Source organism: Columba livia, chromosome 17 (genome assembly GCF_036013475.1).
Source record: "Columba livia isolate bColLiv1 breed racing homer chromosome 17, bColLiv1.pat.W.v2, whole genome shotgun sequence".
NCBI lineage: Eukaryota > Metazoa > Chordata > Aves > Columbiformes > Columbidae > Columba > Columba livia.
In genome coordinates, this window is record NC_088618.1 from 9,577,259 (window position 1) to 9,595,825 (window position 18,567).

The following is an 18,567-nucleotide window of genomic DNA, read 5'->3' on the forward strand; positions in this document are numbered from 1 at the left end:
TTAACCTAAATCTCTCTCACACATAAATATATTTTAATTTAGCAAAACAACAAATTAGCCACACCATTAGAGGAAAAAGATAAATTATATAAGAAATACAAAGCTGATAAAAATACTGAGAATGATGACTACTGAGATCCAGATTTTTTCTCCTTACAGAGCTGAAGGGGATTCAGTCACCAGGGAGAACCAGGAATATAGTGTCTCCATGGCATCACAACCCTCCTTGCATCAATGTTACAGGAACAGTATCACCAGCAGATTCTGTGGACAGACAAAGGATTTGAGGAAGGCATTCAGAAGCTGTACATAAAATATGTTAACGTCACGACCACTAATGAAAAAAATCAGTATTCCAACCTATGGTGAAGGACAAGACAAAACAACTCATTAACAATGAAGGACGAGAGAAGTCTCTGATCATCTCCTGCTCTATGTTGGGAAAAGTTCACATTCTTCCTATTGAAACTGGGTGACACTTTACAAATATATAGTTACTGGAAGTCTAATCTAATTCAGGAAAGTAACTTGTAATTTAAATAATGTTTTAAAATGTTGCAGGAAAATTAATCCTTTCTGGAAAAAACCTTTTAAACTAGTAATTTTTCTTTTATGGATTTTGAAGATCAACAAACCAAATTATATCCCTGTGTTTTATTTTAATCTGGCTGACCTGAGTGACTTTGTCTTTGTAATTCCAGTTTAAGAACTTTGATTATTGTAATTGTTACTCAAATATAATGAAAAACATCACAAAGACTTCTCTCTTTGCAGAGAGAACCTTTTATAGCACAAGCTGTTCAGAGTTGTTTTTTTTTCCTGATGCCAGATGACATTTGACAATCCAGAGCACCCTTAAATTGTGGTAGCAACACTGCAATGATATATTCACCACGTACCATCCTCGAAACACTGTGTTTTAGTAGAATCACGCTGAAAAAGATGACTAAGTCTTGAATGCAGTTATGTGAAACTTCTTAATGATAATGGAAACCCCTGCTGCACAACCTAGCTGCTTATAGCAACCTTGCAGAGAAGACTAGGAATGAAAACCTAGTCCACAGCTACTCAGCTTCCTTCAAGCCTCAAGGCACCCACCTGCTGTATCTCTGCCATTAACTCGGTCACCATTTTGTTCAATTAGATTTTTTTTTACTTTTGTTCAAGTGAAATTACTTTAAAAACAGGAGGTGAGGAGAGAGCAGTGAAGGGAGGTAAAACAGCCCCTACTCTGCAACCCCGCGGCGCCCTGACCCCCATTTCCTCACACGCTTCCCTCCCTGAGCGGCCGCGCCTCAGCCCAACCGCGCGCCGCCCTACAAGCCCTGCGCTAGAAGCGGCCCCGGCTCCAATTCTCCAACTACGCCGTTGACGCTACCCGATCACAACACTCACCGTCAAACGCGTTACTTACGCTGTTAACGCAAGACCAGACTCAGTGTTCTAGGCTGCGTAGTTGCTATTCGCGGAGCGGTGCGTACGCAAAGAGCCGGATGCTGTGGCAACCAGCGCACGCGAAGCGGGGACGGGCCGAGGCGGCTGGTGGGACGGGGCGCATTTGGTTATTTAGTCTATTTATGTTGTCTTGAAGAGATAAATGCAGTTGTTTTAACTTTGCGGCTGCTTTTTTGTTGTTGTTGAGAAGTTTTTTATCTTGGAGGTTGTATGCTTCTGCCAGCTGAGCAATTTTCTTCACTGAGAGAGGTGGGAGGTCAGCATCACCCATTCTTTCAAACCTCAGTGGAATCTGAGGGCGGATTTAAACTAGACTCCTTTCTCAAAAAATGCTTTTTTGAAATATGGCGGTTTGTTTGTGTTTCCTTTAACTCTTTGAAAAACATTCCCTCCCTCGCAATTTTAAGCTCTCTTTTTTTTTTTTTTTTTTTTTTGCCTTTTTTTCTTTTTTCCCCGGTGTTCAGTGGAGAAATAAACCAGAAAAGACAATTCAGCTGGTGAGCAGACATTAATGCTGATGACCACAAGCCATTCCAGCCTCTTCTTTCACAGCTTTCTAACAATGAGCGTGTGCTAAAATAGCTCATCTGGGACACAGAGCACTGGTTAAAGTCAGTAGTTGTCTTTTTGGTACATTAACTGTCCAGTGACCAGGTGCAGTCATTTTGGAGTATTTTTAGGAATAGGAAGAATCCTTCCCAGGAAAATTCGGGATGGCACATGCTCGTATCTCGGCCAACCTCCCCCCTAATATCGATCCCACAAAAGCTCCCATTGCATTTGGGAGGAGGGGCCTTCCTAAACTGAATGAGGAGTTGCAGTGCCCTGAGCTGCTGACTCAGCAGCGGGCATTGATGGCGCTCTGCGATCTGGTCCATGACCCAGAAAAAGTCTACCAGATGGTAGAAATAGGTAAGTGATCTGCTGCCATAGGGTTAGACAAAATGGGGGACAAAAAAATCCCACTTTTTTGCATTATTTTTTTCCTTGCAATGTCTTTGAAGAAACAAAATGTCTGTTAAGCCTTTTGTTTGTTTGTTTTTAATGTCTACTCATATTACCTTAAAAAGGTATAGGATATAATAATGTCATATACATTACAGTTACTTTAAAACTATCCTCCCTTTAAGATTTATCAATGGCTTATTAACACCTAAATACAAAAGTAATGCAGAATCTTTTTTTTTCTTTTGTTTATTCTGAATTTTACTAAATTCCTTACATAGGCTAATTAAAAAAAAAACATTCAAGTTTATATTCACAATTTGTAGCAGTCTGTTTTGTATCTATATAGGTCGTTATGTGACACTGGAGAAATCCTCAAGTTTGCCACTGCCTTTTTCTCCATTTACTTCCTACGTATTTTTTCCTCATAAGAGATACCAATGATCATGTTCAAAATTTATCAAGTTATTGTTTGATTAACAGTAACTGTTAAAGCAATGAGAGATTGTTAGTTTGTTTGGTTTTAGTCAGTGCTATGTGTGTATACACATAATCATTAATGGTTCACCCATTTTATTTCTATGTGTGAAAAGCAACACTGTGTGCATTTACTTAGCCCACACTACACCTAAAGAAAGTTTAAAAAAATGCAGGCATCAATCCTGCAAACATATGCTTTTCTAAAAACATCAGTGGCTCCACTGACTATGGCTGTCACCTCATAAATATTTGCAAGATTAGATTTTATTTAGTACAGAAGTCAGCAGGCTGTTTGTAGCATGGCATTTTTGGCAGTAGGCCTTGAAACTTCAAAGTTTCTTCCCTACTTGAGGTACAACAATGAGAATTTCACTGTAACATCACAAGATGAAAATTCTAATTGTTTGCACTTCAAATTGTGAGATAAAAATGACTATTCCTATTTTAAATTGATGCCGAAGGTAAGAAATGTTAAAATGAACTGTTGTGTCTCACAGGATTCTTGGATAATTTGAAGACACTGCTGCGACATCATGATAGTACCATCCGACAAAAAACAACAGAAGTCCTTTATATAATGGCTATGCATAGTGTTGGCAGGTAGGTCTAATTCCAGAGTATACTGAATGGTATTGGAAGCAATAAAGACATTTCAGAGAGAAATATGAACAGAATTTCTAAGTTTTGGCAAGATAGGTACAATGTAAATAAAAGTATTTAGTTAAGATTAAGCATGTTGCAGATTTATTTGAGCTATGCTATGCTTAATTAAATCTGTCCTCCAATGTTGTTTGTAGGCAAGGGTTGATACAAAATGGAGTAATTTCTGCCCTCGCTGAGCTCTTGGATGATCCAGTAGATATCTGTCGGAAAAACACACATCAGACTTTTGAAATGATGGCCAAATTACCTGAAGGTAGGAATTCTTTCAGTATTTAAGGGCAATAGCAGGTAGATGAACTTACCTGATCCCTAAGTAATATCCCCCCAATTTATTCTATTTTCCTTGAAAATCATATTTAAAACCACTATTTTTTCTAATTTTTTGTTTGTTTTCCCATGAGAATTTATTCTTTGGGTTCTATCAGAAAACTTTAAAAGGTATGACTGTCATCTTTTTTTACTGGGGAGACAACTATGTTTCCTAGGGCTGTTTTTGCACTTCTAAAAATTTTCAAATTGTGTAATAATAGTGAGAATACTTAACCAAAATATGGAAAATGCTTTGCATCAATAACAAGTGAAATGCCTTGTGTGAAAAGTCCTGTTCTCTCTATATGCTGGGGTGGCTGATCCTGCTAGATCTGTTAATTTTCTTAGGTCTTATGTAAGTAAAAGCTACCTGTTCAATATACAGGTTGTGTGGACTCCACACTTAAATTTGTATTTCAGAATCTTGCATCTGAATTTCACTTTGTCCTCTTCTGTTCAAAATGATGATCAGCTGTTTGTCATGATGCACTAATTTCACAGTACACAGGGTTTGTAGAAAGTTTTTCTAGTGTTAGGAGGTACAAATCTCATGAAATTTGCCTTATGCCTTCACTGCTCCTTGCAAGCATTGGTGTATGAGGAGACAAATGAGCAGGTAAGGGCTCCATCCATCCATTTCACTGTATATTCCACAGATTGCCTATTAATATGTCTTTGGCTTGAGGCTCATAGGCACTGTTTCTTAAATGTACATTTTGACATTACTTTTAGGTGGTGAATTTAAAAAACAAAAACAAAAAACAGGAAAACAAAACACCAAAAAACCAACCAAACAAAAAACCCTGATGGTGATGGAAGGAAGAATGAAATAGTTTGCTTTTTCTGATATTTTAGGCAAATGTTGTTTACCCTTAGGTAAAATAGTTGAATGGACTTGGTTACATATGAAGTTAAAAATGTGATAAATTATACCTAACTTCAGATGTCAAATTTTGCTAGTCATCCTACCCTCTCTTGATAGCAGGAGAAAAATCAGTATCTCCAGGGGCAAAAAGTGTGACGTATCATAGGTGTTTAGATTAGGATGAGATGAGTTCTGCTCTGGTGATGTCCATTTATCTCCAGTGAGATAAACAGAAGCTGGGTTGGTTAGATCAGTATCAGGCATGTAGCTTTTAAATGTTTCAGTCGAAATAGAGGAATCCAAGATGAGAAATTGTCCTTGACATGCAATAAGAATAGGTCATTGTACCCTGTACGTGCTGTCTTTATATTTATATGTATGTATAGTTTTCTAAATCTTTTATACACTAAGGGAACTTATGCTGATTTGTTACTTTTATTTCCAGGTTCAATTATAATAATTTCAATAGTTCTCTAATCTGAACGTAAGTCTTAGCTTTACTCTTCCAGTTGACGAAAATTATAATTTTAAAATTAAAAATTTAGTAGATAGAAGTTATCAATTAAAAAGCAATACTATTTAAATTCGTGGGAAGGTATCTTGTCTGAGGAATTCTATTACATTACTGGTGTTTAAAAAAAAAATTAAATGAATGCTTAAAGCCTTGTGGAGTGAGCATACATGAATTCTAAAAATATAAAGATGTATTTTTACATGTATGCAACCTTTTTAAAGTCCTAAATAACTGAATTCATATGAAGGATATTAATACGGTGGGCAAAACAACTTTGTGCACATCACTACAGAAAATCAGATTTTCTGTCAATTTAACTTCACTAGCTGTTTCACAGATTTTTCAAATCAAATGAGACTGGGACTAGGCTTAGGTAAATTTTAACCTGTCTAGGTCATTGCCGGGCCACTCTCCATCATCTTTGCCAAGTCTTGGGAAACGGGAGAGGTGCCTGAGGACTGGAGGAAAGCAAATGTCACTCCAGTCTTCAAAAAGGGCAAGAAGGAGGACCCAGGCAACTATAGACCGGTCAGCCTCACTTTCATCCCTGGGAAACTGATGGAACGACTTCTCCTTGGTGCCATCTCAAAGCATAACAGGGAAAAGAGGGTCATTAGGAGCAGTCAACATGGCTTCACCAAGGGAAAGTCGTGCTTGATCAACCTCATTGACTTTTATGAGGACATAACAAGATGGATGGATGATGGCAGAGCGGTGGATGTGATCTACCTTGACTTGAGTAAGGGATTTGACATGGTCTCCCACAGCATCCTTATAGCTAAACTGAGGGAGTGCGGTCTGGATGACCGGGTAGTGAGGTAGACTGCAAACTGGCTGAAGGGAAGAAGTGTTCCTGCTCCGACAGGGGGATTGGACTGGATGATCTTTCGAGGTCCCTTCCGATCCCTAACATTGTGCGATTCTGTGGCTGCCTTTAAAGAATTCCATCCCTTACCTGTGTAGACAGATCGATGCCATCCTGTGAATATGTGGATCATAATAGAAACATGGGAGAAGAAAACAGAATATATAAGTGTTGCTAAATTTCTGCAGTTCACTGTTCATCATTAACCATTCATCCTTACTGGCTAAGGCTTTCTTCTTAGCCCCTTTGCAACAGCCTAATTCAGTAATAAGACTTGCTGTTCAGGCGCTGCTGTATTGAACTGTGTTATTAACTCCACTCTTCAGACGTGGTTAGATCTCTAGCAGGCTAATGTGGGAGCTTACCACTTGTTTCCTTTTGCTGATGGAATTTTCAGATGTTTGCAAGATGCACAACTTAACTGAAAAGGTTTCAGTTTAAACAGGGGAACTGCTTCAGGCTTTGATGGCTGCTGCACTTACCATTTTAGATGTGAATTTGAAACTTACAGATGTAAACTACAGTCTGCTTTTAGGTTCTGTCTCCGAAAACCCAGAGCATTTGCTAAGTAGGCTGAAAGTTTAGCTGTGTAAGCAGAAACATTCACTGGAGGATGAATAAAAGTTCTAGGGGGTGGGGAGAAAAAAAACAAACAACCAACCCTATCCATGTGGCCCTGAGAGGAAACAAGGGTGGGTTTTTTTTCAGTGTTTGCAGTTAGACACTTTCTAAAAAGCAGGAACTAAACCTAAGGGTTATAAGGAGAACATCTTATTACAACCGTCATTTAGAGACTTACTGTAGTAGTAAACAATGTTAGCACTTGGTGGTGCCAAAACGTAAACCACTGCTTGTTATGAATTCCACATAAATCAAAATACATTGCCCAAAGCTGAGGACATGTAGTGGCGCACCATACTGCCACTCCGTTCTACTCCCATTGTTCCGTCTGTCCCTGCAGGCATCTGACTGTATCATTTTAGGTCAGGAGCCACTGATTTGCATTGTCACAACTATAAACCCAGTTTGGTGATAATCAGGAAATGTGAAATTATCCTATACAAGGATAAATTAAACTGCCTTCTGGAGTACAAAGATTATCCAACTACTGCTGAGCTGAGAACTCAGCAAGAACTAAGAGCCAGCTGCAGCAGTGTCTCTCCTCAAAACCTTGCCTTTGATTGAAGGCAAAGGATTCACAGAAGCTCTGAAGTGAACAGAAAATATGGTTATCTTGAACACTGAGACTTGTTTCAAGGAATGGTTCTGGAGTTTTGCCTTCAAAAAGCAAAAAAGGGTAATTAGTAGTATGAAAAGAGGTCATTTAAAGAATTGCAAAACTAGTTATTTGGTAAATTCTATGTATCAGCACCTTCATTGCAATTTCCTTTTAAATATAAGTAAGGAGAGTTACTTCATTTATTTATTAGAAGCCTGATATTTATGTCTGTCTTGAATATTTTTTTTTTCTGTGCATGAATGTATCTCTGTCTGAGTTATTACCCTTGGAAAAAAGTGTTGTTCTGAGCCAAATATTCTTTTTCTTTAGATAAAAATATAAACTACATACATAAATGTACAAGCCTGTATTTAAGGCTTGGGTGATAACTCCTTGAGCAGAATTTTTTTACTGTAGAACAGACATATACAGATGTCTGCCTTCCTCTCTGCATTTACTTCTACACCTCACATCCAGATAATGCAATAGGATGTACCTATATCAGCTGGAGGAAGTCAGTAACTAAAAAACTATTCCTCGGCTAGAATTCCGCTGTTTTCTACAGCAGAGGTAATTTACAGGGCCAATAAGGCAATATGTGCCATATGAAACAAAAGGAACGTATGGCTGTACATGTATTTGGAATGCAGTGTAGTTGGTTTTGTTCACTTGAAGTCATCAGTGACTCCAGTTAGCCCTATGCCAGGCCACCTGGTCTTTCTCCAAATGGGAGTAATTTAGGAAAATGTGGTTATTTTAAGCAAATCCACTTGCAGACTATTTTTGATTCCTAAGTTTAAGGATGTATACCAGTATCCACCAGGAGGAGTGGGATCATTAACAACTGAAAGGTGAGAAAATGCACAAAGATTGGGACAACACTGAGGAGTAACATTGTCAGAAGAAAACAACTTAGTGGCAAGAATTAATAAGCAGAAGACAAAAATTAGATAGATAGATAGATGTACTCAGTAGAGAACAGAAGAGGGAGAAGAGTCAGCAGCAGAAAACTGAGAATATTGGAAAAATTAATAGCAAAACTTTCACTCTTTGTGAAAATAGTTGACACACACAATACTTGACAATGTTAGTGAAAGGATGTTATGCAATGATAAATTATCTGGGCAATAACAACTGCCAAAGTAGTTCTAGAAAAAAACCCAAACTCTCTCATTAAAGTATGGTTAATACTGGTAAAGTTTAATAATTCTTACCTGTTACCTATCCTGGTTTTTATGAATACTTAATCCTTTTAGACAAAGATTGGGGTGGATTGGATGAGGCAATGGATTTTTAAGCTTGACAGAACCTCTATTTGGGAAGAGTCCAAGAGACAATGTTTCTCCTACTTTATTTACCCTCAGTGCCTCCACTATTGCACCCTTGGAAAATCATAACCAGTTGGATCGGTGGATAATGACTGTTTAAGAATACTTTTATCCCTATGAAACCGGTTTTGCTGTATGGACTGCAAATGATAGAAGGACAGATGGCATTCTTACCGCAGCAGATGGAACACCTCTGCTGTGAATGTCGTTGTTGCCCAGGTGAAGTGAAATCCCAGCTGTATTAATGCAGTTCTTTCAAGTGGCAGTGAGCTGCATCACTGATAAACCTGAGAAAATAGATGCAAATTTAATTGCATGATTTATCCAGGTGGACTACGAGGAGTCAAGGGATTTAATTTCAGCACCTATTTTGGCCTGGACTTCTTAATTTTAACTGCTCTGTTCCTCAGTTTTCTTATACAATCAGAAAATATCATTTTTTTACTTCTGTATAAAACAGAATTTATTTTAAAATCTTGGATTCTTCAGAGAGAAAACAGAGTAACCATGATTTACTCAGAGTACTAAGATCAAAAACATCATAGGAATTAAATGATTAGGGAGTTAATCGCAAGGAAGTGCTATTCAGAGAACATGATTATGTAAATTGATTATTTAAACTTAATTATTTACTGCTTTATTTCTCCCCATGCCTATGCTTTTCTTAAGTAGGAACACATGGCAGTGCTTCAGTTTCTTTGCTCCTTCCCAAGATAGCAGTCACTCAATGAGAAATGTTACTGACTCCTTTTCCTTAGAAATACCCTTAGGCCTTTGTTAAAATATCCCAGGTTCTCCACTTCTGTTGTAGGTTGCCCATAATACTTATGTTGGAAGGACCTTCTTAGTTGAATAAAGATTTATTTTTTAATGCAAAACGTCTCTTACCCTTCTCATAATTGACTACTTACCTTGCAGCTATGCTCCAATGAATGCCAGTATCTTCTTGTCAATTCTTTCATTAGTCTGAAATGGCCACAGTACTACAAAAACTAGGGATGAAGGAGGCATGCCATCTAATAGTCCACTTGTTGGAAAAGGAAGCCCTGACTGATAACTTTTTCACAATTTAGCTGGCTAATAATAGGATATTACACTATAGAAAGCAATTTAGACTAGAAATATTGTGCACTTTCTAAAGTAAATGATAGCACTTTGATGATAAATGAAGTATAGAGGATCCTGCACTAGCAATTATATATAGCTTTTAGTAAAGCCAAGTCAAACGGCTTGACTGCAAACATCACGAGCAGGCAATAGTATTTTCCCATTACTTGTAAGACCTAAATACTCCCTGTGTGGCATGACAAACCTTTTATACCTTCAAGGTGCAGCATCATTGGCTCTTTTGCCTCTAGCCTTCAGGTGTAACAGTTCACAGGGAATGCTTAAAGGGGCTGTTGTCTTCAGTACAGGGACAAAATACCTAATTCAAAATTAGACAGATTTTTCTCCATTTTGTATCTTGCAGATACTATGGAAGTTTCTTTCTTGGCAGTTCCTATAGATCTTGATCTATAACTTCTTTCCTAAAATTGCTACTATTCATAGCTCCAGAAAATATAAAAATAACATGCATTCAGAATTTGCAAAGATATTAAATGGAGCACATCCCTTAAATCATACTGAGTTGCTCAAACGCAATTGCTTAAGATTGAAATTGCTGAACGTTGGTGAATAAACTGAGGAGGAAGGTCTGGAGCAAATAAACAAAACTCAGCAGTTTGTCTTAAAGGAAAAAACACTTCACAAACATTATCCAAATTAAGTAACTGTCATAACACTGATTAATGAACACACTATAGACACGTTTAGTATCATTTGAATGATTTATTTTAAGTGGACATTTTAAATGTTGATGTTATTAATCATTTTGTTTTAAATTTCTTAGAGCCCTTGGCTGAGATTTCTTGCACTAATCATAGAACATAGGGGGAACAAAAGTAGGTGGTTATTTCCCAGTGTGCATGTGTGTCTGTGTCTCTGTGTATGTATGTGCTTTACAATTATCAAACATATATTTACACACCAACTTTACATTGAAGTCTTTAAGAAGTCTTTTCTATGGCAGGGGAAAGAATCAACTGACCAAAGACTTAGGTCTATATGATCCATTTGAGATTTTCCAGTATAGTCCCACAGAGCTTCTTATGTATTCAAACTTTTGTTGGAATGTTACTCCATCCAGTAGTGTTTCTTTATGAGATGAAACCTGGAGCTGAAGAATGCATCTCTTCAGTTTCCTTAACCTCACTAAACTGTAAATAATTTAAATTATTAAATTGAAATATCAAGACATTTAGTTATTGTTCTTATCGCTCATCTTTAACCTTCTAATAATACATCACATTTTTAAAATAATTTAAAAACCAACAAAAAAATACTCTGGAGGCTATATACTACACAATCTCCATGGCTCCTGCTTCTTAGGAAATCTGTTACAATATTACAATTCCCAGAATGTATTTGGAGCAGTGGAACAGAATTGTCCGTTGGCAACTTTCACATTCAGCAATCCAGACACTACAACAATAATTTAAAAAATTGCCTTGTGAGTTTTAAATCTGTATTAAAAAAGGAACACTAACCTACTTCTTAAATATAGTTTGGTTTGTTTTTTTTTTGTGAAACACCACAAGATTTGGCAAAAAAAGATGTAAAAGACGACTGTTTCGATGTATAAAACTCCTTACCAGTAAAATAAACACTGACCTTAATTTGGCCTATTCATAGATTCATTTAATGTAGTTTTGCTGCATATTTGAAGCCTTAAAGAGCAGAAAGAGCTGCTAGTCAGTTTGAAAATCACAGAACAGTTGTGCACCAACAATTCCTCTAACAGGCAAGGTGTCCATGATAAACAGTAAAGTAAACTAAAGCAGAAGTGTTTACATAGTATATGCTGTGAGTCATGTGCATGTGCATACATGATGTATGTATATATACTATGTGGTTGTGTGTACCAGTATTGTGGGTGCATGCCCATTCTCTACAACTTTAAGTAGTACTTTGCTTAAGCTCTCCTGTTCTGTAGCTTCTGGTTTGAACTATCATTTCTCCACAACACAACCATTCTGCTCCACAGCCTGGACATGAGTTCATCTGTCACTCATCAGCTTTGTATCTTCATGTCAGTAAAATTTTAGGACAACTGGATGAAGAATTATTTCTTACATAGAACATGATAACACTCCCACTGTAGGAAATGGAATGAAACAAATGGAATAAAAGTGCAGTGACTGTGGTGAAAACATCTCCACAGAGTTAGGCCTCAATCTCTTTTTTTGTTTTTGGGGTTTTTGAGTTGTTGGGGTTTCTTCACAGGGTCAGGGGGTGTTATGTGATTTTTGGAGAGGAGGTTTTCACTCTCTAGAACATGTATTTGTGAAAAATGATGTTAAGGGGGCATAAGAGGAACTGTGTACATACATCAGATTTCCCCTTTTCTCTCCTTGGGCTACTAAGCATTGCCCCATTTTTTTCCACTAGAAGTGGAAGTGATTAGCCCCTTTTATCACTTCAGGAAAACAGATTAAGCCCAAGGATTCTTAACAGAGGCCAATATATTTGAGATTGTTCTGAATTATGACATCTGTCACTGCATCAAAGACAAATTGGATGTTACTGGTGTCAGTGGCGCAAGTGAAGTGTGAGTAGATCTCCTTGGTCTCCTTGTTGCGATTCAAGTCCTCAAACTGGCGTTGGATGTAGACTGCTGCCTCCTCATAAGTGTTTTGACCTTTGTATTCAGGAAAGCAGACTGTTAAGGGGATGCGTCGGATTTTCTCTGCCAGCAGATCTTTCTTATTCAAAAAAAGGATGAGGGAAGTGTTGATAAACCAATTGTTGTTGCAGATGGAATCAAAGAGACGCAAACTTTCTGCCATTCGACTCTGTAGGAGAAGAAATAACAGGGTCAACAATAGTGTTTCAGCATAATTGTGGAAAGCACGCAAAATACATTATTATGTCTGTCAATGAGCAAAGTCTGCTTTTAGAAACAATTTTTGTTTTATTTCGTAGCTGCCCATCTTACCTGAACATGAAATTTCAGGGATCTTAATTCACTTATTTTGATACAATACATTTCACCACAGACTACCTCCATCCTTTATTGTTTTAAATATTTGGCAATTATGGAGGAAAGTCTAAAACTGAAGATTTAGAAACAATAGGTGTAATTTGGGAAAACATGCTTCTTTTCAAACTTAGGCTAGCACTATAAGCCATTTTTTTAAATAGAAGGGTTGACTAATTTCTAAGGAATTCACACTACAGAAACATTCTGCTGTTAAAGTTTTTCTAAAAAGCCTGAACTACTACAGCACAATTGTAACATTGCATCATTAGATGTGTAGTTTAGCACACCATACGTACTCAGAAATTTTCCTTGCCTTACTTCTCCCCACTGTCTAGTGGTAAGCTTGAAAGAATACAAAAAAACCACAGCCTGCTCTGATGGGACAAATTATATATTTATAGGTGAAAGCTGAGTTTATCCGCCTCTGTTTTAACCTCTTCCTTCCTGCTGCCCTGAGTAGACAAATGGCATTTATGAACAATTTAGGATGATCACCACAGTTATATATTTGTAAATAACAATTCAGTGCTGCTATAAACTAACAACAGACAGGTCTGTTAGAAATCAACGGTCATCTTGAACATCCTCGTGTTGCTGCTGTGACAGCCATGAGGCAGCTGGAGCTGTCCATGGTACTGAGCGCTCCTGGAAGGCTGAGTTTATTGATCCATTTACCCCTATAAGTAGGTGTAAACAAATGTAATGTTTTGAATAGAAAATATTCAAGAAACAACAGGTACAGTAGTTTGAATGTTTGCTTACTTTAGATAGTGATTCTCTAACCACTATGACACTTCAGTAATTTCTAACATTCCCACCTATTCTTCTGCAATAATTGATTCCTTTGGTTTCTTCTAATGTTAACCTGTAATGAATTTACTGTTTTGAACACTATTAGCTGCATTTCCTGTAGAGATTATTCTGCAGGTATTGCACTCCTCTGCATATGCAGTGGTTTAGGTTTCCAAAAACCTCATGCATACATCAACAGTCACCTCAGTGGTCCAGAGTAAGACAACAGAACAGATTTGGGATATCAAGAAAACCATATACGTTGTTTACAAGATTATTTGCAAATATGTATGTGTTCTGTTTGTGTGTCTTGTGCTTAGAGGGGATGAAAATAGTCTAGAGTCTGGGTATTTTTAGTGTTGTTTGACTATGAAGTATTCTGGACAGTGGAGGTGAGAGGATGATTTTGGCTTTTAATAGAAGTAACAGTACTTTGGGCCTAATTCAATGTTGTAAAACTACTGTACATATTATAGGGGAAGTACACTTGAGAGCGTTATGGCTTATAATAATAAAAAAATTGAATAAATTATTGTACAACTCCCAAAGGAGTTATAAAAATTTTCTGTTAATGTGGAGGAAAAGTAAAGGTAGGAAAAGGCATTCTTCTTGCCTGCAGTATCTCTTCCAGTTTAGGAATCCTAAGGGTGTAGCTAGCCAGGTGGTTAGAAGAAATGTGCTGCTGTAATTTCATAATTATACACAAGCTGGGGTATAAGCAAGATAATGCCAATGCCTTATCCAGATGGCCTTGTTGGGGGCTAATTGCAAATTCTTCTCTGAGCATGGGAACAAGGAATTGGTTGCTTAAGGGAAAGAACATGCTAAGGAACAGATGGCTGCTTCTCTTTGTCCAATGATTTGCAAACACACGAACATCCCTGGTCATCCTCTGGGACAGCGGAGGTGGGCTTAGCACCAGCAAGTTCCAGAACGACTAAGTTTTCAAAAGGGAAGACCCTGTTATCAAGATAGCAAGTAACTAGAAAAATAATTTGGTAAATGGAACCTAATTGGAATGTAGTGTCACCTCACAGCTTTCACATTAAAGCTTCTGGTTGCAGTTGTGAGAGCTTAGAACTTAAAAATGAAAAATTATGAAGAGAGAGACTATCATGAATAAGGGAATTAACTGCCAATTTTGCCATATCCTTAAGAACTTTATCTTTCAATCATTATTTCTCTTTCACCACTATTTTAAAACTGATAGGCATCTGAGGACTGTGAAAACTTTTAACTAAGCCAAATGCAATTTATCTTGTTTAAACTGTAAACAGTGATGTGTTACGGTTTAAAGCAAGGTGGCAATAAACTGTGGCAGACGCTCCCCCTTTACCTCCCGCCACCCCTTCCTTTAGATCGGAAAGATGATAAGAAAGATAAGTGGAAAGGAAAAGAGACTTAGACTTCAAGTTGGAGAGTTTTAAGGAGTTTTACTAATGCTACTAATAAATAGAGAATATATATATACAAAATATACAAAACCAATCTGAAGTGCTTGATGTGGAGTTAGTGTCACTCCAGCAGCGGTGGAGCTGGGTGTGCAGAGCTGGTGGCTCCAGCAGCTGACTCTCTGCCAGAGAGTCACAGTCAATGGGGCAGAGTCAAGTTGGAGGCTTGTATCTAGTGCAGCGCGTCAGGGGTCAGTACTGGGGCCTATATTATTCAATATATTAATCAATTATTTGGATGAGGGAATAGAGTGTACTATCAGCAAGTTTGCTGATGACATGAAGCTGGGAGGAGTGGCTGACACGCCAGAAGGCTGTGCTGCCATCCAGAGACCTGGGCAGGCTGGAGAGTTGGGCAGGGAAAAATTTAATGAAATATAATAAGGGCAAGTGTAGAGTCTTGCATCTGGGTAGGAACAACCTCAGGTTCCAGTATAAGCTGGGGAATGACCTATTAGAGAGCAGTGTAGGGGAAAGGGACCTGGGGGTCCTGGTGGACAGCAGGATGAGTTATATATATGGTAGTAGAGGCCAGAATTTTTATTCCTGGTAACATACTTCAATCAGTTTCGATTGTCACCCTGCAGCAAATGGTGACACTTACTCATTGTTTTCAAGTGGGTTGGTTTTTTTTGTTTTTCTTTCAGGCCTTTAGATTATTTGCAAAAGGAGCATTTCAAGTATGTATTCAACATAGACAAAATATTGCATAGTTTTACACATGAAGTCGTCTAAGACTGTCCAGTGGTCCAGCTGTCCTCATTTGAGATCTTTAAGCTTAATATCAGCCTTCTGTGTCTAGGCAATAAGTAACTTAATGCTGCAGTGACCTACAAGGAGAGGCTGAGGGAACTGGGCTTGTTTGGGCTGGCAAAGAGGAGGCTAAAGGGTGATCCAATAACAGCCTACAATTACTTGAAGCATAGTTACAAAGATGATGAAGCTAAACTCTTCCAAGCAGTATCAGGTGAAAGAGCAAGTGGCAACGAATACTAATTGCAGCCTGGGAGGTTCAGATTAGATGTCAAGAAAAAAATTTTCACTAGAAGACTAACATAGCACTGAAACAATTTGCCTAGAAATGTTGTGAAATCTCCCTCCATTGAGGTTTTCATCACTTGACTAGATAAAGCTATAGCTGGCCTGATTTACTGTTGGCAATAGTCCAGCTTCAGCTGTGACGATAGGATAAGTGACCTTCAGAGATCACATCCAGGCTACACTTCTATAATTCCCTGAACTGTAAAAACATATTTATGGTTGAATCCATAAATGAGAAGTCAATTTTCTGCATGCAGTTCTGAGCAGATCTCAAGGCAAAGTCAAGCATAAGGGCTATCCTTTTAATGGAAAGAGTTATACTACATCGTCACTATTCTGTTGGTGAGGCAGAATGAAAAGTTCAAAGAATGGAGTTGTTGTCTTTATGGAATACCCATTTGTTATTTTTTTCTGTTCTTTCAAGTTCCTGGGACCTTAGAGTAGCCCCTAAGCTATTAAAATGCTGCAGAAATCTGCATTTGATCTACATGAGAATATGCAAGTAAAAAGAAAAACATTTATTCGCTGTTGCAGACTCCTGGCTAACCTACCTTTTGTATAGTTTACGCATGAACCAAGCTCTGGCTGGTAGATTATGTGTAAAGAAACAGTGCTTTTCATTGCACCTTCTTTGAAATGCGCATTTTTTTAACACATGGGGGGGACAGGGAAAGGTGATAACAGTGTCATTATTGCTTCATGTCACCCAGACAATATTTGCCTTAATTGAAGTGAAATAATATACTGCATACATAGAATATCTTTTTTTCATTAAAGAACTGCATTGCTTTTTGCCACTAGTATGCCACCAGAATGTACTAGGAAGCTTAATAACTTTGTGTAACAGAATAATGGTGGGGAGAGATTACAAAATCCAGTGCCTGTGGATGTCCTTTCTCTGGATTAAAAACACTTAAAACCCAAAACATCAATGAAAAGACTCCAGCCTTATAACCTATGATATAAATAAAAGAGGACTTCTCAAGTAAGTAGGTTTTCATTTCAACACAATCAAGTCCAGCTTTAAAACAGGACTATCTGGATATTTATGAAAGCTAGTAAATATAGGCGAGATGAAGGATCATTGGTAACAGTAGAATTAGAATTGCTCAACCCCCCATCTTTCAATCCCAGTTGGAAAAATCTGCAGTATTTTCTGCTTTTAACACTGACTGAACAGTAAACACTAATCAAGGTCCAGATTCATCTTCAGTGTTGTGAGATTATTTATCAAAGTATGAAATGAACCTCCCAGGAACTAGTGACCACCACAAAATAGAAATATACAGAAATATATAACATGCCACGTAGAGAAAATGAAACAAAATCAATTATATGCGGCATATATCACTGGTACTTCTTACGGTATTTCTAAAAATAATTACAATTTCAGTAAAGACCTATTTACAGGAACTTACTCTGGAATGTAATACAAAAGGATTGCAAACTTAAAGGACCAAGTGTCAAATGCTGAAATCATAATTGCCGATACAGTGTTACTCACATAAATCTCATGTTACATGAACACAGTTTTTCTTCATTGAACCCTCTCTCATTCATATTGCAAGGTGGACAATGTAATGTTCCAGTCAATATTTTTCTTTATTGTCACAACTCGATTTATAGACTCATGCTTTACTACACACTTACTATTTATGAGCTGCTCAAAGGAAATTACTAGTTTCTTCTCAAGCTTATAATTATTGTATCTGAATATTTCATTGGCTACATTTGTTTTCACAGCATGTTGTCAGATCAAGAGGTACCGTTAAAAGGAATTTATAAATAGGGAATGATACAATCTATACAATGAGAAATTATAGTCAGAAGGAACCTGGTAATTCTAGACACCCAACCTAATTTTCTAAAACCTAATTTTTCAGCACATGTATTTATTTAACAAAGTTTAATAGGTTTTTCAAGTTGTCATTGATATCTGTTGTAGCTCTGAGTAATCAGACCTAGTACAAATCAAATCACAGGATTTCAAATTCGGTCCCCTTGAGAAAGGAAGAATGGGGGATTACCTATGAAAGTTTTCATTTAAGACACTGGTTTGAAAACAAAAAGGTATGTGTATCTATGCCAAGATCTATACAGTTATTCAGAGCAGCAGTTAGCTGCTTTAGCCCTATGAACTTCCTCTGTTTTCCTATAATCCTATGTTCTATTCATTTCTTATTTTCCTCCCTCTGCCTCAGATGATGGCAGTGTTCCTACAGTTTACAGTCTTGTTTATCACATAAGCCCTCATTAATCGTAAAAAAAAAAGTTATATTCATTGAATGAAGCAGAAAATCCATGGAAAAAACAATAATCACTAGAAAGCCTCAATCAAAATATACAGGAACAAGATGTTCAAAATAACGTTACACCAACAATATTCTCCCGTTTACTAACTCTTGATTATTTGATTTCACCAGATCACTTAAACCCGGCTCCACCTCATCCTCCACCCACACCGCTTCACAATCTCAGCTTACCCTCAACCGTCTCACTCTTTCAGTTGTTTCTTCCTTAGACTTGTACATTCCAGATGAGAAACAGTGCTTATATAAT

The 18,567-nt window shown here is 37.5% G+C and overlaps 2 protein-coding genes and 1 long non-coding RNA gene across 5 annotated transcripts in view; 2 read left to right on the forward strand and 1 right to left on the reverse strand.

Moving 5' to 3' along the window:
• The window catches only part of LOC135575620 (uncharacterized), a 106,788-nt gene extending 105,985 nt beyond the window's left edge, over nucleotides 1-803 (forward strand). Inside the window, exon 5 of the long non-coding RNA XR_010466724.1 lies at nucleotides 160-803. This is a non-coding gene — a long non-coding RNA (uncharacterized LOC135575620). The remainder of the gene's footprint in view (nucleotides 1-159) is intronic.
• Nucleotides 804-1,111: 308 nt separating this feature from the next.
• RSPH14 (radial spoke head 14 homolog) overlaps nucleotides 1,112-18,567 on the forward strand; it is a 70,535-nt gene continuing 53,079 nt past the window's right edge. The window contains exons 1-3 of the mRNA XM_005503897.3: nucleotides 1,112-2,367; nucleotides 3,378-3,480; nucleotides 3,678-3,796. Of these exons, the coding sequence (XP_005503954.2) occupies nucleotides 2,169-2,367; nucleotides 3,378-3,480; nucleotides 3,678-3,796 (421 nt within the window). The 5' untranslated portion in view covers nucleotides 1,112-2,168. The remainder of the gene's footprint in view (nucleotides 2,368-3,377; nucleotides 3,481-3,677; nucleotides 3,797-18,567) is intronic.
• The window catches only part of GNAZ (G protein subunit alpha z), a 43,584-nt gene continuing 35,470 nt past the window's right edge, over nucleotides 10,454-18,567 (reverse strand). For all 3 annotated transcript variants that reach the window (XM_005503896.4, XM_021289553.2, XM_021289554.2), the window contains one exon: nucleotides 10,454-12,536. In XM_005503896.4, coding sequence (XP_005503953.1) covers nucleotides 12,192-12,536 — 345 coding nt within the window. In that variant the 3' untranslated portion in view covers nucleotides 10,454-12,191. The remainder of the gene's footprint in view (nucleotides 12,537-18,567) is intronic.